Source organism: Nematostella vectensis, chromosome 4, assembly GCF_932526225.1.
Source record: "Nematostella vectensis chromosome 4, jaNemVect1.1, whole genome shotgun sequence".
Classification (NCBI taxonomy): domain Eukaryota; kingdom Metazoa; phylum Cnidaria; class Anthozoa; order Actiniaria; family Edwardsiidae; genus Nematostella; species Nematostella vectensis.
In genome coordinates this window covers 17076467-17100142 of record NC_064037.1, presented here as the reverse complement: position 1 = coordinate 17100142, position 23676 = coordinate 17076467, and the positions used below count along the sequence as shown (strand labels likewise).

At 42.4% G+C, this 23676-nt stretch overlaps 1 protein-coding gene across 9 annotated transcripts in view; it reads left to right on the top strand.

The window, feature by feature from the left end:
• The window catches only part of LOC5511308 (serine/threonine-protein phosphatase 6 regulatory ankyrin repeat subunit A-like), a 50024-nt gene that overhangs the window by 24802 nt on the left and 1546 nt on the right, over positions 1 to 23676 (top strand). For all 9 annotated transcript variants that reach the window (XM_048726010.1, XM_048726009.1, XM_032380641.2 and 6 more), the window contains 27 exons: positions 5267 to 5365; positions 5796 to 5909; positions 6024 to 6128; positions 6649 to 6747; positions 6971 to 7072; positions 7336 to 7536; positions 9244 to 9342; positions 9946 to 10047; positions 10149 to 10250; positions 11004 to 11102; positions 11363 to 11491; positions 11942 to 12067; positions 12722 to 12838; positions 13576 to 13674; positions 13923 to 14021; positions 14883 to 14984; positions 15357 to 15455; positions 16076 to 16177; positions 17730 to 17834; positions 18357 to 18458; positions 18978 to 19076; positions 19371 to 19499; positions 19798 to 19905; positions 20295 to 20492; positions 20652 to 20750; positions 21489 to 21596; positions 22232 to 23626. In XM_048726010.1, coding sequence (XP_048581967.1) covers positions 5267 to 5365; positions 5796 to 5909; positions 6024 to 6128; positions 6649 to 6747; positions 6971 to 7072; positions 7336 to 7536; positions 9244 to 9342; positions 9946 to 10047; positions 10149 to 10250; positions 11004 to 11102; positions 11363 to 11491; positions 11942 to 12067; positions 12722 to 12838; positions 13576 to 13674; positions 13923 to 14021; positions 14883 to 14984; positions 15357 to 15455; positions 16076 to 16177; positions 17730 to 17834; positions 18357 to 18458; positions 18978 to 19076; positions 19371 to 19499; positions 19798 to 19905; positions 20295 to 20492; positions 20652 to 20750; positions 21489 to 21596; positions 22232 to 23626 — 4338 coding nt within the window. The remainder of the gene's footprint in view (positions 1 to 5266; positions 5366 to 5795; positions 5910 to 6023; positions 6129 to 6648; positions 6748 to 6970; positions 7073 to 7335; positions 7537 to 9243; positions 9343 to 9945; positions 10048 to 10148; positions 10251 to 11003; positions 11103 to 11362; positions 11492 to 11941; positions 12068 to 12721; positions 12839 to 13575; positions 13675 to 13922; positions 14022 to 14882; positions 14985 to 15356; positions 15456 to 16075; positions 16178 to 17729; positions 17835 to 18356; positions 18459 to 18977; positions 19077 to 19370; positions 19500 to 19797; positions 19906 to 20294; positions 20493 to 20651; positions 20751 to 21488; positions 21597 to 22231; positions 23627 to 23676) is intronic.

The window sequence follows — 23676 nt, the reverse complement described above, 5'->3', positions numbered from 1 at the left end:
AACTGATTTTTCTTTCTGCTCGATATAGAGTGTTTCTGTGTTTCTTAGCCAAAATTTGCTGGTTTTTAAAATATTTCTTGGGCTTGCTTGCTTGACTTTTAATTGATTCACCGATCCTTTATTTATCAAATAGTCGGTCGCATGATCATGATCATCATCATCGTCTTCGTCGCCGTCGTCATCATAATCATCATCATCATTGTCATCATAACCATCATCATCAAACCCTTATTACTTATTATGCCTTACGGTCCAGGTTTTTGTCATTAGAATTCGATATCATTTGGTGGAGGTATCTTGTGCTTAAGCAGTTCCGTTAAAATGGCTTTAAGTTTCTGGTACCCAAGGTTTTACAGTAAGCTGGCAGTTTCGACCCGCTATGAATTCAAAGTTTCTGTCTCTTTTAGGGAATAACACGTGGTCACGGTCTTTTTGCTCACCGTGTTGTTGTTTTTTACAATGAAAATTTTCTATTTTACAAGTATTGCAACTTTTGCTACAGTCGAGCTTTAGGAATATCCATACACAAACGGGACGAGGGTTTTCAATACTGCGCGGGCGTGAAACAACGAATTCAGCTATTTCCATTTCTTTAGAATTTTACATTCATATCTTTTTCGTATCCTGCCACTTTGGGAGAAAGTGTAATTGAAATCACGCATGGAAAATCTCAAAAACTGATCTCCGGTTTCAATTTATTGTTGCTTTGGCTTCACGCCTAACTAAAACACAGACGTCATGATTCTTGCCATTTTATTGGGAAACAAGAGGAAATCTTGTTTTATCATGACAGCCTACAATACTTTCTCCTTTACAATCTCTTAGAGTCATTTTAAGTAAAGAGGCTTATCGATTTCTAAATGTCAAAACGGCAAGGAGGGGTTTACCGTTTTTGAAGCCTTCTGGGATGTGCCAATCGCCCTATCTTTTTGCGTGTAATACGATAATTTTTCAGGGATTTCTGGTGAAAATCTTAATTGCTTTTTGAATCGTATCCTACTGTTATCGACTCTATACAAACGTTTGCTTTTTTAATAATGTATGGTTCCATAGTGGCGATCTGAGATAGCCATCTGTGCAGGAAGTTGGATCGATAATTTTCTATTTTCTCATCAATAAGTACTTTGTATCTTAATCACTCCATACAATATGGCATCGTAAAAGCGACAGAAATTTAATCGCAAAGTTCACTTTCAGTTTCGCTCTTTATTGACAGAAAAGAATATGATTTGAACGTGTTAAATCAAAACAGTTTGTTAGTATTTCTTTTCTTTCTGGATCCTTTTCGCAGTTAAATTGTCAGTTAAATTCAAGGGTCAATTAAAATTTTGAAACTTCATCTTGAAAACTTGAGACAAGGGAAAAAAAGGAAAGTGAGTTTCAGAGTATGCCGCACGTTTGGGTAATTTTATTTGTTCATATGAAAACTATGCTAACAACACCGAAAAGCAATTTTTTTTTGTGTGGATTTATTTAGATAAAGGTGTAATGTCAAAAACCACTTTGTAAGGCACAATTTGGTTCTCAAACCACTGGTGATAAAGCAATCTAGTCAAAGTAAACTGGAAATTCGCACGAAATAGGAATTATCCTATAACCTCCGTGCTCCTTCGCAATGCCTTTTTTTCAAAAACGCGAAACTCCGCGCTGTGCATTGCGGGAATGATCAAGATCTTTACCATACCCATTACGCCTTGCGCGCTTACCAGCTACGCTCATATGCTCATTACTTGAAATCTCACATCTTTGTATAATTGCCCGTATTAAGGCCTTAAATTGCCCTCTCAATTCGCAAGGTACTCGCAGTACTTTCGGAAGGTCGTCGCAGTACTTTCGGAAGGCAATCGCAGTTCTTTCGGAAGGCCCTCGCAGTACTTTCGGAAGGTCACATTTTTAGGCGTGCTTGCATTGAATATTTCGCTGTGCTCGATTGCTGGCCGTCGAAAAATAGGAGCTCGTTTGCTCTCCTTTTTCGATTTTGGATAAACGCTTCCGGGTGACCCGTGAAAACCGATCGCTATCTTAAATGGTCGTAACCGGACGGAGAGAGAACAAGCGGACTATAATTCACTCTTGCATTATTGCTCAAGTTTATAAATGATTTTCAAAATGGCTTGACATTTGCCACGAAATTCAATGTTGCTCGGATTTTTGAAAAACCAAAAGGTGCTCGCGAAAATCGTTCGTTGGTTCTATCTAGATAAGATGTTCGGAATATAAGGGAATATTCAAACCGGGTGGTTCATATCAAGATTTTGGTGTCAACTTCGTGAATATTACCGGTCTCTAAATTTTATAATTGCTTCTAAGCTTACAGGAGAAGAGCAAATATGATAGAGGAGTTTACATATGATGTTTTTATGCCATAAAAAGGGATTTTATGCCACATAAAGAAATATTATTCACCCATTTTTGGGTTAGTAAAAACATACGCCAACTTTCTAAATTTGATGGGGGGCCGGTGTGTGTGGGAGGGTGTTCTAATGAATTTGTGCACTATAGTTATTTCGTTAATGTGCATAATTTGTGTTCTTTGCTTTTCCAATGCACGATTTTGAGTCTGGTCGTTGTTTTATCTTATGGTAACCCTGTACCCCCCTCCCCATCAAATGTTTTATGTCGTCTTTTATCATTACGTCATTACGTGAACCAAAGGAATAGGGCGGAGAAGAAGGGCCCAGACACAGAAAATAGGAAAATATTAAACGTGCTCTGTCAGCCGTCATATTGTCATCCCAGCAGCTATAGAGCCAGTAGAAAAGAGCCATTTGCAACGCCACGTTGGCGTTTGCAAAAGGAATGCCGACACTGGTACTTTATGTATTTGCATGATTTGATTATTTGAAAAAAGACAAAACATATCAATCAATGGCTGTCGTTTTTCTAAATGGTCTAAAAGAGCCTGGGCCGAGCGCGCGGGAGACCTGTGAAACGTTTGGAACTAGGCTCCATTTCCAAGATGGCTGCTAGCAAAATCGTAGTAAACACGAATTCCTGCAAGTTTACGTTAAATTCTCGACGGACTCCCAAATTTTGATCTAAAAATGACAGTTTTTAAAACAAGATTGACTGATATGAACGTCGTTTTCCAAAAAAAGGCCCAGGGGTGGGGTGGGTGGTGATGGGAGGGTGATTTAAAGCGCGTCCTTCTTCTCTAGGGTGTTGGTGGGTTTCTGCCCTGAATATATTATTACTCCTCTTTCCTGGTCATGATGGTGCTTTAAAGCCGCATTGTCGCCAGTTTACTTTCGGTCGATTACGTAACAATATCCAAAGATTTTAAACAGAAAACGCGAAAAATATTTCAAAATATTGAAAGCAGAGTGTCTATTGGAAGTTTCTTTGAGGATGTGATTGATAATTTCGAGCGGATGGCCTGTTAAGTATCTCGGATTTTAATAGATTCTTTTGTCTTTTAACGGTTTCCGTCGGACCTCCGGAAGTAAACTGGTGACAATGCGGCTTTAAGCTTGTCGACTTTAAGTTGAGCATAAAGTTCAAGAGGCCAGAATAAAAATAAAATACCCCCCTTACCCTCAACGGACGTTTTCAAACAAGAGGGGGTGCGCGCACCCTTCTGCGTACGCGCCTGCTCACCCTATTCCCAGAACGGCAGATGGCACAGTCTTTGTATGTACAGTTTTCTTTACCCCCTCCCCCCTCAACCTTACCCCGATATTTCCGGATTTTAGCTAATATAAGGACCCACTGGGAGACAATACTTACATTAATGTTCTCCGTGTTGAGGGTTCTGTTGCTTAGAGAGACAAACAACAAAAAAGGAGTCAAAATCTGACCATCTGTTGGATTGACACCTGATATCACGAGATGGAAATTACAAGAAAACTGATCCAAACACACTACACATCTTTCCATAAAAATTGACAACTTATTTTTGCCAGCCTATCTACGTTTGATAGGTTTCAATTTGTGAAAAATTATTTCTTGTAGTTTTTTTATGTTTGGGGTAGCTTTTAGCTTGTTATTCTGTAGCAAGTTTGAGCTAACGGAGGTCAAGTAAATACAGAGTCAACATGTCCAAGCTCCACAAGGCTTACTTATCTTTTCTTCCAAAACCAAATGTGATTTTGTTCGTCGAGAGGAATGTGACAAAAATATTTTTATTAACACAATGAACAATTATTTAAATACTTTACGTCTTTCACAAATTTTTTTTTGCTTTAGCCTTTTGTTAAAATGTTTATAAAGATTTAGCAGACAATAAGCCAAACAAGAACCCCAAACAGAGCTCTAATCACTAAACCGTTTGAGTGGTTTGATCCGGTCTTTTATATTCGCAAGTAATGGCTTATTCAAAAAGGAAGTTCGTTAAAATATTTTTTCATATATGTTTTTTTTGTAACAAAACATAATGCTCCAAACTGTGTTATACCATTTACAACATGAACTCTAAGCGCCAGGGTGAAAAAGCAAAGCGATCGCGCCGTTATCGTTCAACACGCCCGAAGGTTAACTCCTGGCGGTCGGTAAAGGCCCTTTTTGACGGAGCGTTATTAACGGTACGTGCGTGCCCCCATGACAGGTCATCTCTCCCTTTCACATCGCGCCTACGCTAGCGTCACCATTGATTTTAATTGCTTGCATCGGGAAAGATCAGAGTAGAAAAATAGGTATATTCTTCGTAACTGTTGATCCTCTCCACAATATCATTTTCAATCGGTGTTTTTATCCTGTTTAATTTAAAATTGGATTTGAACAGCCGACAGATGTTACAGCGAAAAAAGAACCCGGGGCTAATAAGTGGAAAATAAGTTGAGATTCAATAATTTTAAGGCGACGAAAGAACAGATGCCGCTTTATTCTTTCATTAGTTAGTTCCTCCCACGTTTGTACTAAAAAAAAACAATATGCATTAAAACTTTCAACAATCATCACCATTTTTTTATCTCTTCTTGATTGAGAAATATCTACATAATTTCTTCTTCTGCTTCTGCTAGGCCGGGTTTTATGTTAAAGGGACCCGTTACTACTAACAACACGTGGAGAAAATATGAAATAAAACGAAATAAAGCAGCAAAAATGATCAAGAGCCCAAGTTTGAAATTGCAAAGGACTTAATTACCGTGATATAGATAAAGGAGTATACGTATAGCCTTACACCGAAAAAAATGTATTTTTAAATCCGTTCCCATCCATTTTTTGTATATGATAGTATTTATATTTTTTAGGGGAGCGGCACCGCTCATGATATATATATATATATTATAATACCATATTTGTCTCATGAATTTCCGTGTGTTTTCAGGAAGGCCGCACTGCGTTGCATTATGCTGCAGCCACGGGTTCGGATGGAATCGTCAAACTCTTGCTCAACAAAAAGGTCGACCCGACTCAAGTGGCCGGGGTAAGAAATGCTTTGTTAGCTAGGAGGTGGGAGGGGGAAGGGAGGAGGGGGGGTCATATTACTTATTTCAGGGGCACTAGGACATGGTTTGATTGACTACGTGCTATTAAAACCCCTGCAAAAAGGACAAGGATTTTTAGAAAATACTAGGCGATGCGAAACAAGACATTCGATCTGTTCGGCTGGATAAATGTCGTAGAAACGCATGCGATTTACAGGGGACTCATCATGTGCGTGTATCCATTGTCGCGTTGGTAGAGCCCTTTTTATGATAAATAGTAAGTTGCAGTAGATAAGCGCCAGTCTTTGCATAGAATTGTTTTGCTAGCTAATGATAATTTGTAATTGCCCTTTTTCCCCAAATAGTAGTATGTAGTCAAAAGGGTGTCACTGAGTTGTATTTTTAACTTATGGTGATTCGTGATCGCAGCCTCTGGACCAGCTCCCCCTGCACATGGCGTGTTCCCGCCCGTCTGGAGCTCTTGAGATCGTCAAGACTCTGCTTAAAGTGTCCGGAAAGGACTGCAAACTCACGGTCGACAAGGTCAGCTATCACACGACATGTCACGTGTTATGACATGTACCTTGAATTTATTTCCAGTACTTAAAAGCTCAATATTAGATGCGGGTTTTTCTCGCGTTTTGCTCTCTCCCTTAGAATGGCTCGACTCCGTTATTCCTTGCCGTTGCTGTTGGCAACCAGCAGGTTGTCAAAGAGTTGTTACTTTCCCAGGCGGAACAGCAAGTCAACATCGTCAAGGGGGTGAGCTGTGACTCTGAACTACTAAAGTGGTATTCATCTTAATCTCAGTCATCTTCGCTGTCGTCAATAGCATTACCACCACCACCATAATTGTCACCTTGAGTATTATCATAATTTTCAATAACACTGCCACCACCATAATTATCGTCACCATCATCACCATTTTCGTCATCATCATCACCACCACCTTGGGTATTATCAATATTATCAAGAATCACCGCCGTAATTATCAACATTGTTACCTCAGCCACCATAACAATCATCACCAGAACCGTCACATATTCATCATCCTCATCATCGCCATCAGCATAATTTATATTTTGCTGTTTCTTCCCTTTCACAAATATTTGTTCACTGCTAATTTTCTTTTCAACGTGTGATCTGCAAAAGAGCACTCAGGCCTTTCCCATATTTTAGAACAAGCACTTGCAGGTTTGGCGTCGCTAGTTCTTGCAGTGGGACTCCCCATGTCATCTGCTGCTTGTCGCGGGTTATGTTAATAGATTCGATCTGTCCATAGGAAACTGGTGATACTGTGCTGCACGCTGCTATCAAAAGGAAAGACATCGAGATCGCGAAAATCCTCATCGAAGCCACCTGCCCTGTTGATGTTCAAAACGTAAGTTTGAAAACGTATTTTCAATTTTCACTGTAATTGATGTATTACACATATTGAAGGAGCAAAGAAAGATTCCATCCCATGAGTTATAGTAATCCTATGGAAATCTTACAACTAATTTGGAGAATTTTGGAATCTCAGAGCACCCAAAATTCTCAAAAGTGCATTTCAAGGGAGCATTCTATCCAGCAAAATCTAGAACGCTATCACGATTTCATTGTAGCACGAAGGTCAGACGGCCCTACACGTCGCGGCAATGGAAGGGGACGAGGCAGTGGTCAAGTTCCTGTACTCCGTCAAAGCTGACGCTAACGTAACTGACTCGGTAAGGTGAATTGTTTGTTTATTTGTTAGCCAAATCATTTGTTACCCAACCCATACCCAACCGAAAGTAAAACGTTTTCTTTCGTTATGTATCGCTCCTGCCAGATAGTCGAATATAGAAGTGAGAAACTTCAATCGTTCGTCATCCAGAAAATTCCTACTTTTGCTTAAGTTCCCTATTTTCTCCAGGACTGTAATTTACTCCAATCTCTCGCTTAGTCTAATCCTCGTTTGGCTTCCCATAATGCATGGTTTTGTTATCAGCACGATCGCACGGCACTTCACCTCGCAGCACAAAGAGGTCATTCAAGCATCGCGGAATTTCTCGTCGATAAGTTTAAAGCAAACGTGAACCTTCGCACCAAGGACGGCAGCACCTTGATGCACGTGGCCGCAGAGGCCGGACATCCTGACACCGCAATGGTCTTCCTCAAGAAAGGCGTGCCATTACACATGCCAAATAAGGTAATACTGTACTTGACATGCCGAATAAGGTAATACTACACTTGATATGCTAAATAAGGTAATACTGTACTTGACATGCCGAATAAGGTAATACTACACTTGACATGCTAAATAAGGTAACATTACACTTGACATGCCAAATAAGGTAATGCTACACTTGACATTCCGAATAAGGTAATACTACACTTGATATGCCAAATAAGGTAATACTACACTTGACATGCCAAATAAGGTAACACTACACTTGACATTCCGAATAAGGTAACACTACACTTGACATGCCAAATAAGGTAATACTACACTTGACATGCCAAATAAGGTAAAACTACACTTGACATTCCGAATAAGATAACACTACACTTGACATTCCGAATAAGGTAACACTACACTTGACATGCCAAATAAGGTAACATTACACTTGACATGCCAAATAAGGTAATACTACACTTGACATTCCGAATAAGGTAAAACTACACTTGACATTCCGAATAAGGTAATACTGTACTTGACATGCCGAATAAGGTAATACTACACTTGACATGCCAAATAAGGTAACACTACACTTGACATTCCGAATAAGGTAATACTACACTTGACATGCCAAATAAGGTAATACTGTACTTGACATGCTAAATAAGGTAACACTACACTTGACATTCCGAATAAGGTAACACTACACTTGACATTCCGAATAAGGTAACACTACACTTGACATTCCGAATAAGGTAATACTACACTTGACATGCCAAATAAGGTAATACTGTACTTGACATGCCAAATAAGGTAACACTACACTTGACATGCCAAATAAGGTAATACACTACACTTGGCATTCCGAATAAGGTAACACTACACTTGACATGCCAAGTAAGGTAATACTACACTTGACATGCCAAATAAGGTAACACTACACTTGACATGCCAAATAAGGTAACACTACACTTGACATGCCAAATAAGGTAACACTACACTTGACATGCCAAATAAGGTAACACTACACTTGACATGCCAAATAAAGTAACACTACACTTGACATGCCAAATAAGGTAACACTACACTTGACATGCCAAATAAGGTAACACTACACTTGACATGCCAAATAAGGTAACACTACACTTGACATTCCGAATAAGGTAACACTACACTTGGCATTCCGAATAAGGTAACACTACACTTGACATGCCAAATAAGGTAATACTACACTTGACATGCCAAATAAGGTAAAACTACACTTGACATTCCGAATAAGGTAACACTACACTTGGCATTCCGAATAAGGTAATACTACACTTGACATGCCAAATAAGGTAACATTACACTTGACATGCCAAATAAGGTAATACTACTTTTGACATTCCGAATAAGGTAATACTACACTTGGCATGCCAAATAAGGTAATACTACACTTGACATGCCAAATAAGGTAATACTGTACTTGACATGCTAAATAAGGTAACACTACACTTGACATTCCGAATAAGGTAATACTACACTTGACATGCCAAATAAGGTAATACTGCCTGCCAAATTGCTTGACAATACAATACATTTGTTAAAAAGTCAACACTGACATGTATGCCAAATTGCGTGACGTTACACTACATTTGCCAAATAAGGTTACACTGACCTATATGCCAAATTGCTTGACATATCACTACATTTGCCAAATAAGCACTTGGATATTTTAATCATGTACGTGTCTGTTAGGATGGTGCTGTGTGTTTACACACCGCCGCACGCAAGGGCCATACCAGCGTAGTGAAGTCTTTACTCCAGAAGGGCGCAACAGTAGACGCAAAGACCAAGGTAAAAATAGAAAAGAATAAAACTTGGTGTAACCCACACGGGATGATTACATTCTGAAGAACTATACTTGGTTATTACCCACACGGGATGATTACATTCTGAAGAACTTTACTTGGTTATTACCCACACGGGATGATTATATTCTGAAGAACTTTACTTGGTTATTACCCACACGGGATGATTACATTCTGAAGAACTTTACTTGGTTATTACCCACACGGGATGATTACATTCTGAAGAACTTTACTTGGTTATTACCCACACAGGATGATTACATTCTGAAGAACTATACTTGGTTATTACCCACACGGGATGATAACATTCTGAAGAACTTTACTTGGTTATTACCCAAACGGGATGATTACATTCTGAAGAACTTTACTTGGTTATTACCCACACAGGATGATTACATTCTGAAGAACTTTACTTGGTTATTACCCACACAGGATGATTACATTCTGAAGAACTTTACTTGGTTATTACCCACACGGGATGATTACATTCTGAAGAACTTTACCTGCTTATTATTCACACGAGAAGATTACATTCTATAATATAACTTATTAAAAAAAAAAAAAAATTAAACATTCTCATTTTCCACAGGATGACTATACAGCTTTGCATATCGCCGTCCAGCACGGCAAACCGCAAGTTGTTCAGACTCTACTGGGATTCGGGGCGAATGTACAACTGAAAGGAGGAAAGGTAACACTCGATCACACACTCGGAGAGATTCGGGAGTTGGGAGCTCGGTCGTAGCACACTCGGAGAGATTCGAGCTCCGGTAACCATTATCTTGTTCTTAGGAGCAACAGACGCCGCTACATATTGCCGCGCGTATCAAAGATGGCGAGCGTGTTGCAGAGATGTTGCTGAAGAGTGGTGCAGATGTCAATGCGCCGAGAGTGGTACGTTAACATTTGTTCATGATTTCCCTCATCCCTCCCTTCCCTTCTCATTCCCTCCTTTCCCTTATCGCTTCCCTTCCCTTTTTCCTTCCCATCCCTTATACTTCCCTTACTTTTAAACACGAGGTTCCGCTATAAAAGGGAAAGCTCCTCCCACCCCCGGGATCCAATTTGCAATTATAATCATAACACTACCATGCTAGCAGTCACAAGTTATAAGCCTCCTGTAAAATTGCTTATCTCTGAGCCTCAGTCGGTTAGAATAAAACTATTTTTGCACAGGTAACGAGACAGTTGTGTTAAGAGATTGATAAATTAGTGATTTGCTGTCCACTCACGTTTTCGGGGCGAAATTTCAAATTTTGCGCTGTCCGTAATCTAACACCTCTGCATACATTATTCTCTCGCTGTGATTAAAATGCTCGTCTTTTAGAGCACGCACAGCTTGATATAGCATTATTTTACTATAAATCTGAACATTTTAGCAAAATTTTGGACAAGTCTAGGAAAGATATATGAAAAGAAATTTGAAGTTAGCGCTCAGAGCAATTTTCCTGACATGTTGACGCATTGACGGCTGATTGATAACTGATTGTTCTTGAGCCTGGGGGTGGGAGGAGCTTTTCCTTTTACAGAGGAACCTCGCGTTTAAATACTACAGCATACCAGATAATGTAAAGGTGGTAATTTGAGTTTAAAAAGTAGACCAAGAGAACCATTGCACTTACCATTTTTCTCTCTCTCTTTTCGTAGAACGGAGAGACGTCCGTCCATCTTGCCGCCCGGTTTGGTAACCTGGCAACGCTGAAATTACTTATCAAGGAGAAAGCAGATGCTGCTAGGAGAGCCAAGGTTTTAACTTAAAAAGTGTTATCTTTCAGCTTCCTGTACCATAAAAGTACAACTAAATAATATTGTAGGCTTTCCCAAGGCAATGCTACTGTTCTTCTGCAAACCTTCATACGTTGTGTATAGAAAACAATATTTATTTATTTATGTGGCACAGAGTGCTTACTATGCATTTCAGCTACGTTTTGTTACGGTTTCTGTCCACCAAGACAATGTCGTGCCCCTCACCAAATATTCGTGACATCATTCTCTATTTGGTGCAGAACGGAGAGACCCCGCTCCATCACGCGATAAAAAGCGGCCGCTATTTAGAGCTGGAGGAGCTTCTCAAAGTGCTGTACAAGACGAAGTCCAAGGCCGTGGCGAAACTCGTTCTCAACATGCCGACCGACGTAAGTAACAAAAGCACAAAGAAGAAATGTTGAGAGCTCTCATGTACACGAGAGTAAGAGGACGGGTGGGGCCGACAGTAGTGTGGACCAGGTTAAACCTTTGCACTCAACGTCAACCGACGTGGGTTAAATGAATCAACAAAAGGCAAAGAAGAACTAGGAGGAGCTCTGACGTACTGGGTATCAACGGGACGTCTTGAAAGCGGCGGCAGAGAGAGGGGGCGTGCATGACCCCCATATTTTGTTTAAAAAATAATCATGAAAAGAATATTCCCCGAATATAGTACTGGACGTTTTAAGCGAGTGCTGGGTTAGTGTTAAGTATTTTAGGGAATGCAGGAAATTCGCGTTGGTACGCTGGTCCCTCCCCATGAAAAACAGCAACAACTGGCGTTTAACATTTCTTAAGCCAGGAAATACATTTTAAGAAATTTATTTATTATTTCTTAGAAAGGTGAGACTCCATTACATTACGCCGCACAGCTTACAAAAGCAAAAGTTCGCGGAAGTGCAGATATCGAAATCGTCAATATTCTACTGAGACATGGTGCGGACTGCACCGCCGTCACACACACGGTAAGCTTCGACTTCTTCTCGGGTGAGCCTCAAAGCATACTAAGTAAGCTTCGTTATACACTCGGTAAGCTTCGACACATACTCGTTTTGCTTCAACTTCTTTCTGGTGAGCTTCGTAACATATAGTACTCGGTAAAATTCGATATACACTTGGTAAGCTTCGACTTCTTTACGGGTAAACTTACGCACATACCCGTAAGCTTAGATACGCACTCGGTAAGCATAGACATATTTTGTTCGATAGCTTTACTCTTTGGCACATGTTTACTTGGCTAACTTGGGTGTAAACTCGGTTTTACTCGATACATACTCGGTAGGCTTCGGAGCTTACTTTATAAATTTCTTTACATATAAGCTTCGACACGGATGTAACCTTCTCCCCCTTTCTGATAAGCTTCCTTACAAAATGACGATCATCCCCTCCACGCACTTGGTAAGCCGTCCAATTAAAATTTTCGGTAAGCTTCGACTCCCAATCAGTATGTTTCGTCACGTGCGTGCAAGCTCTGCCACGTACTCTGCAAGCTTTTTTAACACTCTAAAAAAACTGTGAGCTCTGCAACCTCAGTAAGCTTTTGTGTATTAAATAAACCTGGTTACACTCGCTTCGTAAGAATCAAGCCAATTTTATTTTGAAAATTCTTCTTCCACCAGACGAAAGAAACTCCGTTACACGACTGCGCACGCTCGGGAAATAACGACATTCTTGGTGCTTTGCTGGGGGCCATGTCCCAGCGTAAGATCCAGGCGGCCGTCAACAGACGATCATCGGTAAGTGCTGTGTCACGTGATGTTAGACATACCGACGATAATTGGTGAGTGCTGTGTCACGTGATGTTAAACATACTGACGATAATTGGTGAGTGTTGTGTCACGTGATGTTAGACATACAGACGATCATCAGTGAGTGTTGTGTCACGTGATGTTAGACATACAGACGATCATCAGTGAGTGTTTTGCCACGTGATGTAAGACATACTGACGATCATTGGTGAGTGTTGTGTCACGTTATGTTAGACATTTGTGTACACGATTTGAAACCCGTCAGCTATTCATTCAACTAGAACCGGAGAGAAATGAAAGTTGAACAAAAAAGAAAGAAAAACATGCTCGCTCTCAGAAAGAGATCAGATAAAAGAAGATCATATAAAAAGAAGATCATATAAAAAGAAGATCAGATAAAAAGAAGATCAGATACAAAGAAGATCAGATACAAAGAAGATCAGATAAAAAGAAGATCAGATACAAAGAAGATCAGATTAAAAGAAGATCAGATAAATAGAAGATCAGATACAAAGAAGATCAGATAAATAGAGGATCAGATACAAAGAAGATCAGATAAAAAGAAGATCAGATAAAAAGATTTCACACACCCTTCACTTTTCAAATGATCAGTCCCCTGACTACGATATTTGCGTCACCCGATGTTAGCCTCAGCGCCCACAAGATTTATGTGTTTGAGCCTTGACATGTTAAATTCTTATTGCTTCATATCTTCCTCATGACAGATCGGGCTTGCGCCATTGCACATTGCAAGCGAGAAAGGTCACGTGGACGTCGTGAAGACCCTGCTCAGATACCAAGCGCGAGTGGATGTCTTTGATGAGGTTTGTTCGTCTAATATTTATATAAATGTAGGAAGAAAATATCTGCTGGTGTGCGTCGGACCTTGTGGTCTGCGTCAACAGTTAGATATCAATAAGATATTTAAAAAAAAAAAGTCGACAACAACGAAGATATGGTTTTTAAAAACGATATTTTTTGTAACCTGACGAAGGCAGGTTACAAATATTGGCCTGCCGATATATTGTTCTTAAAAACGATCTGCACCCAGTATTTTACGGTTTTTTTCCAGACGGGTAAGGCTGCTCTTCACTTCGCGGCCGAGCGTGGTCACCTAGCGGTGGCACAAGAGCTGCTGGAACACAAGGCGTACGTCAACGCCAAAACCAAGGTAATGGCTAAACACCGAGGTTGATATCACCGCATAGCTTATGTACAAAACCAAGGTAATAGCTAAACACTGAGGTTGATATCACCGCAAAGCTAATGTACAAAACCAAGGTAATAGCTAAACACTGAGGTTGATATCAACACATAGCTAATGTACAAAACCAAGGTAATAGCTAAACACCGAGGTTGATATCACCACATAGCTAATGTACAAAACCAAGGTAATAGCTAAACACCAAGGTTGATATCACCGCATAGTTAATGTACAAAACCAAGGTAATGGCTAAACACCGAGGTTGATATCACCGCATAGCTTATGTACAAAACCAAGGTAATAGCTAAACACTGAGGTTGATATCACCGCAAAGCTAATGTACAAAACCAAGGTAATAGCTAAACACTGAGGTTGATATCACCACATAGCTAATGTACAAAACCAAGGTAATAGCAAAACACCGAGGTTGATATCACCGCATAGCTAATGTACAAAACCAAGGTAATAGCTAAACACTGAGGTTGATATCACCGCATGTAAAAATTTTAAGTTAAAAATTGAGTTGAATATCAGCATTATAACCAAGGTGATTATCAGCAAATAGCCAAGGTAAATATCGATATGATAATTATGGCGAGGGACAAAAAATTACATAATTATATCGTGATGATTTCCCATAACTTATGGCTGGCGGGATCAAAAATCAAGATCGTTATGCAAAAGATTATCGTTGTAGTGATTATCGCTGCATCGAGTTTCGACTAAGCCTAGTGACTAACACTAGTGAATGATATGTGAGTTCTGAGTAGAATAAAACTCTGTTGTATACCATGCTTACCATTTAGCATTTTTTTTTTATTCTCATAGGTTGGCCTAACCCCGCTTCATTTAGCATCTGAAAACGGACACAAAGAGCTCGTTGGGCTACTGGTGAATAAATATCAGGGCAGCGTCGATGCACTTACATTGGTAAGTACACAATGCGGGTTGCCTGTGGTGTTTTTGGTTTCATGTGGCTTTACCTAGTCCTCACGGCACAGGAAACCCAAACGACTGGGATAGGGCTGTCGCTTTTCAGGGACTGGTGGAGGAAAACGATGAGAAAATTTCAAAATTAATTGAATACTGATTGAGGTTGGGTTGTAAGCGTGGGGGAGGGGGAGGGGGGAGGCAGGGGCACCATCCTGAGAGGGGGTGGGAAGGGGCACCACTGTCACATATTTCTTCTAAAATTTACGTCCAAACAGGAGGCAAACCTGAATGCGCCATTAGAAAAGGAAGCATTGGAGGGGGGGGGGGGGGGGTGGACAAATCTGCTAAACCTATTTCTATTTTCACCAGGACAAAAAGACGCCCCTCCATCTAGCTGCTGAAAAGGGACGTATTCTCGTGTGTGAGCATCTTCTTGAATTGAAAGCCGACATCAGCTTTGTTGACAACGTAAGTACATCTCAAGGCAAGGATGTGACTCAGGAAGAAAATGAAAAATTTGTCGAAAACTTTTGTTGTGAATCGGCCAAACACAAGCATAAATTATAACCAAAGTCGCCGTTGATTTATTTCAGCACCTGCTTATGTCGCCGGCTCACATACAAAAATTATTCTGCTTCTATTCTCACTTTATCATTCTCCATTTTCCCTGCGCGCAAAAGAAGTTATACTAACATGAGTAGAGAGACTGCCTTGGAGCAGCCTAGGGGAGCTCCCAAGATACCCAAGGCGTCCTTATAGACATTTATATTTTTCGACCTACTTGACAGCGAACTGTGCGTGGCGTAACCGTATAAGGCAGGGCTAGGAACCTGGTTATTGCCTCCCTATAAATGCGCGGGTGCCTCGGTACCTGTGTGTTACTCAGTTTGCTAGTTAGCGGTGCTGGGGCCGAAATCTCCAGCCTAGCCGTAAAGCCTTAGCTGCCATACGGTGATTCAGCGCACGTCTGGATGTATGGTCTCTTTTCCTCTTATAATCGAGAGTTCGATCCGCGGACAATTTTTTTTACTTTTCATTTTGGTTTTATCTCATTTTTAATATGTAAAAAAATGGTATGACGATTACAGAAAGGCCAAACGCCACTCCACTACGCCGCGCAGAACGATCACTCGGAAGTCGTGGCTCTCTTCCTCAAGCACAAACCCGACGTCATGCTTCAGCATAACTCGGTAAGTCAAGCAAAGTCACACAGCACAAGGAGTCACATCATTCATCAAGTCACGCTACACAACCAGTCACATAACGCTCTTCCTCAAGCACAAACCCGACGTAATGCTACAGCATAACTCGGTAAGTCAAGCAAAGTCACACAGCACAAGGAGTCACATCATTCATCAAGTCACGCTACACAACCAGTCACATAACGCTCTTCCTCAAGCACAAACCCGACGTAATGCTACAGCATAACTCGGTAAGTCAAGCAAAGTCACACAGCACAAGGAGTCACATCATTCATCAAGTCACGCTACACAACCAGTCACATAACGCTCTTCCTCAAGCACAAACCCGACGTAATGCTACAGCATAACTCGGTAAGTCAAGCAAAGTCACACAGCACAAGGAGTCACATCATTCATCAAGTCACGCTACACAACCAGTCACATAACGCTCTTCCTCAAGCACAAACCAGACGTAATGCTACAGCATAACTCGGTAAGTCACACAATGCATCATCGAGTCACACAATGCATCAAGAACAATCCCTTTGACGCAAGGAACAAGAGAGAAAAGCGACTCACTTGTAGAACGAAGCAACTAAGTACTTTCGCTAGCGGGCAGCGCTGAAAAACGCTAGATTACTTTCGAATTCGCGCGGTTGAACCAGCCTTTTTGTTCTGAAATGGCGGCTTTTTACCGGCGAACTGTCACATTTCGACGAATGCCAAGAAAACTAGCGAAAAAGCTAAGGTTACGATTTTCTTTATGACCTTCTCAGTATCAAGCAAATTTGTCATATTTTGTACATTATGGTGTTAATGCTGTACAGTTAGTCAAAATGGCAACTGAAGTCAACCTTCGTACATTCACTCGAACTCACTCATCACTACGGTTGTGTTTGTTCTGGCAAGAGCCCGCGCAAACGTTATTCAGCATTGTCTCGCTTGCGTCGTTGCATTCCCTTGTTGCTCGAGTACCGGCGCTTCCCAATGGTTTCGTTTGTTGCTTGAGTACCGGCGCTTCTCAATGGTTTCCCTTGTTGCTTGAGTACCGGCGCTTCTCAATGGTTTCCTTTGTTGCTTGAGTACCGGGGGTTCTCAATGGTTTTGTTTGTTGCTCGAGTACCGGCGCTTCTCAATGGTTTCGTTTGTTGCTTGAATACCGGCGCTTCTCAATGGTTTCGTTTGTTGCTTGAGTACCGGCGCTTCTCAATGGTTTCGTTTGTTGCTTGAGTACCGGCGCTTCTCAATGGTTTCGTTTGTTGCTTGAGTACCGGCGCTTCTCAATGGTTTCGTTTGTTGCTTGAGTACCGGCGCTTCTCAATGGTTTCCTTTGTTGCTTGAGTACCGGCGCTTCTCAATGGTTTCGTTTGTTGCTTGAGTACCGGCGCTTCTCAATGGTTTCGTTTGTTGCTTGAGTACCGGCGCTTCTCAATAGTTTCGTTTGTTGCTTGAGTACCGGCGCTTTTCAATGGTTTCGTTTGTTGCTTGAGTACCGGCGCTTCTCAATGGTTTCGTTTGTTGCTTGAGTACCGGCGCTTCTCAATGGTTTCGTTTGTTTTAGGAGGGAAGCACGTGTGTACATATCGCCGCCATGAAGGGGAGCGTATCCGTCATGAAGGAACTCATTCGCTTTAACGCGTCTGGTATCCTCACTACTAGAAACAAGGTAACATTGTACAAAGGGCCATGGTGGGGGGGGGGGGGGGCAAGGTAACCTTGTACAAAGGGCCATGGTAGGGGGGGAGGAACAAGGGGATTATAAACAAAAGGCCATGGTGGGGGGTAGGAACAAGGTTACTTTGTACAGAGGGCCATGGTGGGGGGGAGGAACAAGGTGATTATGAACAAAAGGCCCTGGTAGGGGGGGGGGGGTTGTACGAACAAGGTGACTCTGTACAAAGGGCAAAAGCAGAGGTGGAGGGGTAGAGGGTAAGGAACGAGGTAAATCTTAACAAAGGGCAGTGGTGTTGGCGGTGTTGGTGGCTTGGAACAAGGTTAATCTGTACAAAGTGAAAGGAGGATGTTCTTGCCATGTTCAAAGAGACCGCTTTTACTGGCTCTGCTATTCATCGTTTTGTGTGTGAGTAGGCAGGACCATAAATCAGAAAAAAATAGAAGTGCACTCAAGGCTTGCTCGTAACGTATGGATTGCGGCTACCCTTCATATTGACAGATGCTGATTTTTCAGAGTAAATACGCGACGCCCCTGTTACTAGCGGCCAGCGGTGGCCACAAGGCAGTCGTGGAAGTCTTGATAGGATATGGTGCGCCCGCGAGCGACGAGGATGTGGTATGTTAAATTGACTCGTAGCTACCCGAACATGACCTGAACAGTAACCGAACAGGTCCTAATAGCCAACAACAAATGTTATTTCTGGACATTACTCGGAAAAGTAACCAAAATCAAACCCGAACAGACAAAAGTCCCAACAGGAATCAAATCACCAATCACAATTGTTGTGTTTTTGTTCTTTGTTGTTTTCATCAGTAAAAAAATCAGTAAAATGTTTTCTGTTACCTGATTTATACGAAACATAATATGTTGCGTGTGTGACTGACACGTGACTGAGTGTATTGTGTGACTATCATGTGACTGTTTGTGTTGTGTGACTAGCACGTAACCAAGTGTGTTGTGTGACTAACACGCGACTAAGTGTCTTTGTGACTAACACGTTACTGAGTGTATAGTGTGACTGACACGTGACTGAGTGTATTGTGTGACTATCATGGGACTGTTTGTGTTGTGTGACTAGCACGTGACTAAGTGTGTTGTGTGACTGACAAGTGACTGGGTGTATTATGTTCACAGGAGGGCATGACGGTACTCCATCTGGCGGCAAAGTACGGCCATCTGGACGTGCTCGAGGTGTTACGCGGTAAAGTACCCTGGAGTATGGCTAGTGTCAAGGTAAACGTCTCTCCCCCTTAATCTCATGTTTCTTGTTTGCTGGTACAATACGCTAGTTCCCTTAATCTCATGTTTCTTGTTTGCTGGTATAATACGCTAGTCCCCTTAATCTCATGTTTCTTGTTTGCTGGTACAATACTCTAGCCCCTATGATCTCATGTTTCTTGTTTGCTGGTACAATACGCTAACCCCCATGATCTTATGTTTCTTGTTTGCTGATACAATACACTAACCCCCTTGATCTCATGTTTCGTGTTTGCTGGTATAATACGCTAGCCCCTTGATGTTTTTCAGACCGGCCTATCAGCGCTGCACGTGGCGGCACGTTACGGTCAGATCGAGGTCGTCCGGGAGATGCTACTTAAGGTCCCGGGCACGCTCAAGAGCGAGTCGCCATCAGTTGTCGACAGCGAGAAAGGAGATGTGAGTATCCATGGTAACCAGTATGTAAGGATGCGTTGCTAAGCAGCAATTTAAAATCATAGGATCAAAGGTCAAAGGTATATACTTATTCTAACGAACGTCGAATCGTCTACAATGCATCATGTTTATAAATGTAGCAGTGCATTTGTTCTTAGCCATTACTCGGACTAAAGAATTTCTGGAATTTCTCTTATGCAGGGTCAATATCTCGAGGCTTGCTTCAACTCTGCTTATGGTACATGGTTTGCAGACACTACTAGAAAAATTATTCAATTTCCATCCTTTTTGCCGTTTATAGTATAGTTACACGCCTCTGCATCTCGCCGCCCAATCAGGTCACGTGGATGTCGTGCGGATACTGCTAAACTCTCCAGGGGTGCGCGTGGACTCAGCTACAGCAATCCAGGTACGCTAGGGCAATGTCAGTGGAAGGGATATGATGATAACAATAAGGAAGGCGATAAACGGCGATGAAAGTGAGGATGATGTCGAAGGTGGCGAACACGATGATCGATGTTGATGATATTGATATTGTTTGGGCTGGTGTTTGTGTGACGATGATGACTGATGATCACAATGCTTTAGTTAATACTTTATGTTATCAAAAATAAACACGATGTTATTGCCGATTATTAGTTTTATGTTAATGACTATCGAAATCGTTCTATTCATAAGGTGGTGATGATGTTGGTAATATAATAGTAATGGTTAGAGTAATGGTGAAGGCTAGTGATGATAGTTACAATGGAAATTTCTCTCGTTCTCATTCTATTTATCATCTATATGCATCTGTAGGGCAGCATTCCTTTGCACCTGGCGGCCGAAAATGGCCAATCAGAAGTTGTCAGTATTCTGCTCAGCAAATCAACGGTACAGTTACACGTAAAGGACAAAGTCGGACGCTCTGCCCTGCACCTGGCTGCGTCTAACGGACATCGTGAACTTGTCAGTCAGCTTATCGGACAGGGCGCGGACATAAACGCACCGGACGAGGTAGACAAAAATACATAGGCAAACTCCGATCAGAATCTCCAAAATGCAATTTGCTGCAATTGCCTTTACTTTCGCAATTGTTTCTATCCTTATTCTCTCTTCTTTCCTTCCCCCAAATGCTAGCTTAGCTTAGCAAACTCCTCTCCTTATCATTGTTAGAATGGCTGCGCCCCGATCCACATGTCAGCGGAGTATGGTCACGTGGATGTAGTCAAATTACTGGTAGAGTCGGGTGCCTCTCCAAGAGTGGAGAATAAGGTCAGTACAGTAATAACACGCACTGACAGTGCTTTCCAACAAATCACTCACGGGGGCACTTGACTTGGAGGCTATTTTACTGATTACCCTTGGTGACAGCTCTTACCAACAAAAGTCACATGGGATGGGGGGTGGGATGGGATTTTTGATGTAGTGTGATGCACCGCGGTCAGTTTTTGAGTGCAGTGGACTGCGGTTAGTAATGGAGTGCAGTAAAATTCTGTTAGTCATCGAGTGCGGTGGACTGCAGTCAGTTGTCGAGTGCGGTTGGATTACGATCAGCTGTCGAGTGCGGTTAACTGCGGTCAGTTGTCGAGTGCGGTGAACTGCGGTCAGTTGTCGAGTGCGGTGGACTGCGGTCAGTCGTCGAGTGCGGTGGACTGCAGTCAGTTGTCGAGTGCGGTGGACTGCGGTCAGTTGTTGATTGCAGTGAACTGCGGTCATTTGTCGAGTGCGTTGGACTACGATCAGCTGTCGAGTACGGTGAACTGCGGTCAGTTATCAAGTGCGGTGGACTGTAGTCCGTTGTCGAGTGCGGTTGACTGTGGTCCGTTGTCGACGGCGGTTGACTGTGGTCAGCTGTCGAGTGCGGTGCACTGCGGTCAGTTGTCGAGTGCGATGGTTCGTGTTTATTTGTCGACTGCCGTTAGTTGTCGAGCACGGTGGACCGCGACTGCTGACCTCTACGCTCAAGAGAGAAGTTTCTTTCACACTTAGATTAAATATGTTTTCTCTCAGGAAGGGAAATTTCCGATCTGTTACGCGGCTGCATCTGGTCACGTGAGCGTGGTAAATTACCTTTTACAGCAAGAGATGAACACCGACCGGCTACTCGCCGACAGAAAGGTGCGTAAGACGCCGAAAGTAAAACACACTACTAGCCAACAGAAAGGTGCGTAAGACGCCGATAGTAAAACGCACTACTAGCCAACAGAAAGGTGCGTAAGACGCCGATAGTAAAACGCACTACTAGCCAACAGAAAGGTGCGTAAGACGCCGATAGTAAAACGCACTACTATCCAACAGAAAGGTGCGTAAGACGCCGAAAGTAAAACACACTACTAGCCAACAGAAAGGTGCGTAAGACGCCGATAGTAAAACACACTACTAGCCGACAGAAAGGTGCGTAAGACGCCGATAGTAAAACGCACTACTGTCCAACAGAAAGGTGCGTAAGACGCCGATAGTAAAACGCACTACTAGCCAACAGAAAGGTGCGTAAGACGCCGATAGTAGAAGACTTTGACGCGGTATATGATCAAACACACGTTTCTAACACTTCAAAAAATAGCTTCCAAATAACCATCCACAAATAAAGTATGATACTTTACTATCGAGATCTAATTAAAAGTATCTAACATACCCGCTTGAGCCGATGGAAATGGATGCTTAGTGTGACTCGGTATTTCGCAGAAGCATAAGATGGCGGCGTGATTTGCCGTGTTCGTGTAACACACCTCATTCCGTTCATCTTGTTTCAGTTCCTGTTTGACCTGATGGTGTGTTCCAAGTCTAACGACTCCGCATCCGTTGTTGACTTCATTCTTCAAACCCCCGCACCGATCTACTCCGCCGCCAAGCTGTCAAGACACTACCGAGTCGAGTCCTCACGGGAAAAAGAACGCGGTCGCGACCTCCTTGCGGTTAGCACGGTGTGCGAGACGGTCGCGGTGGAGCTGTTATCCCTAGCTTGCGCCGATAACCCTGAGGCCCTACTGTCGGCAGTAGACGACAGGGATATACCCTTTTTGGACTTCCTAATCGAGACGGAGCAAAAAGATTGTGTATCACACCCTACTGTGCAGGTTTACCTCGGCGATGTGTGGCGAGGTGACTTCAAATGGGACGACTGGAAATACTTCTTGTTATTTATTATGTGTCTTCTATGCCCTCCTTTCTGGGCGTTTCTTTGTCTCCCGTGGAAGGACCGATTTCACAAAGTACCTATCATTAAGTTTATCTGTCATCTTATATCTCACCTTTACCTGATTATACTGTTTTGTTTAACCACCGTGGTACCGTGGAACAGCTCGGCCCAGTCCCTTATTCCACACTGGTACGAGCTTCTCCTCCTTATATGGTTATCGGGCTTGTTGCTATCGCAACTGACGGACCCTCATGACCGCGCGGGCCTGGGCTGGATGCCGCTCATTGTGCTGTTCCTCAGTCTCATTGCGATCCTCCTTCATCTACTCGCCATCGCTTTTCAAGGGGAGCAACGCTTGAATATCGTGTACACTCGTAACCAGTTTCTCGCGGTTAGTATGATGCTCTGCTTTGCGCAACTTTTGGACTTCCTCTCTTTCCATCATTTGTTCGGTCCGTGGGGGGTCATCATACGGGATCTGATGTACGACATGGTGCGATTCCTCGTCATCTTATCAATATTCATGATGGGCTTCACAGCTCATCTCGCGGCAGTGTACCGACCAATGCTTGCGAAAAGACTGGATAGCAAGGCCATGCTACTTTATGGTCAGTCATTCGGATTCTATCAATGCTTCGAGCTGCTATTCTTCAGTTTATTCGGACTCACTGAGATGGATAGTCTGCAACCTACGGGGGACAATCATCCATCAGCGACTCACCTTCTGGCTAAAGCCACATTTGGAATCTATAACGTGATTACTATCATCGTTCTGATTAATCTGCTCATTGCTATGATGAGTGACACTTATCAGAGAATCCAGAGACAGTCGGACACCGAGTGGAAGTTCGGAAGGGCCAAACTGATCCGAAACATGAAGAGGTCTACGACCACGCCCTCGCCACTGAACCTCCTCACGAAGCTCATTTCGTACCTGCGGGTTTTGTACCGCGCCAAGTGTAGATGCTGTAGAGCGGACATCATAGACGTGCTAAGAACAGATGATCAGGTGGGGAAAAATACTTTCATTTTATTTCAATAACCCGTGATCGCGAGTGA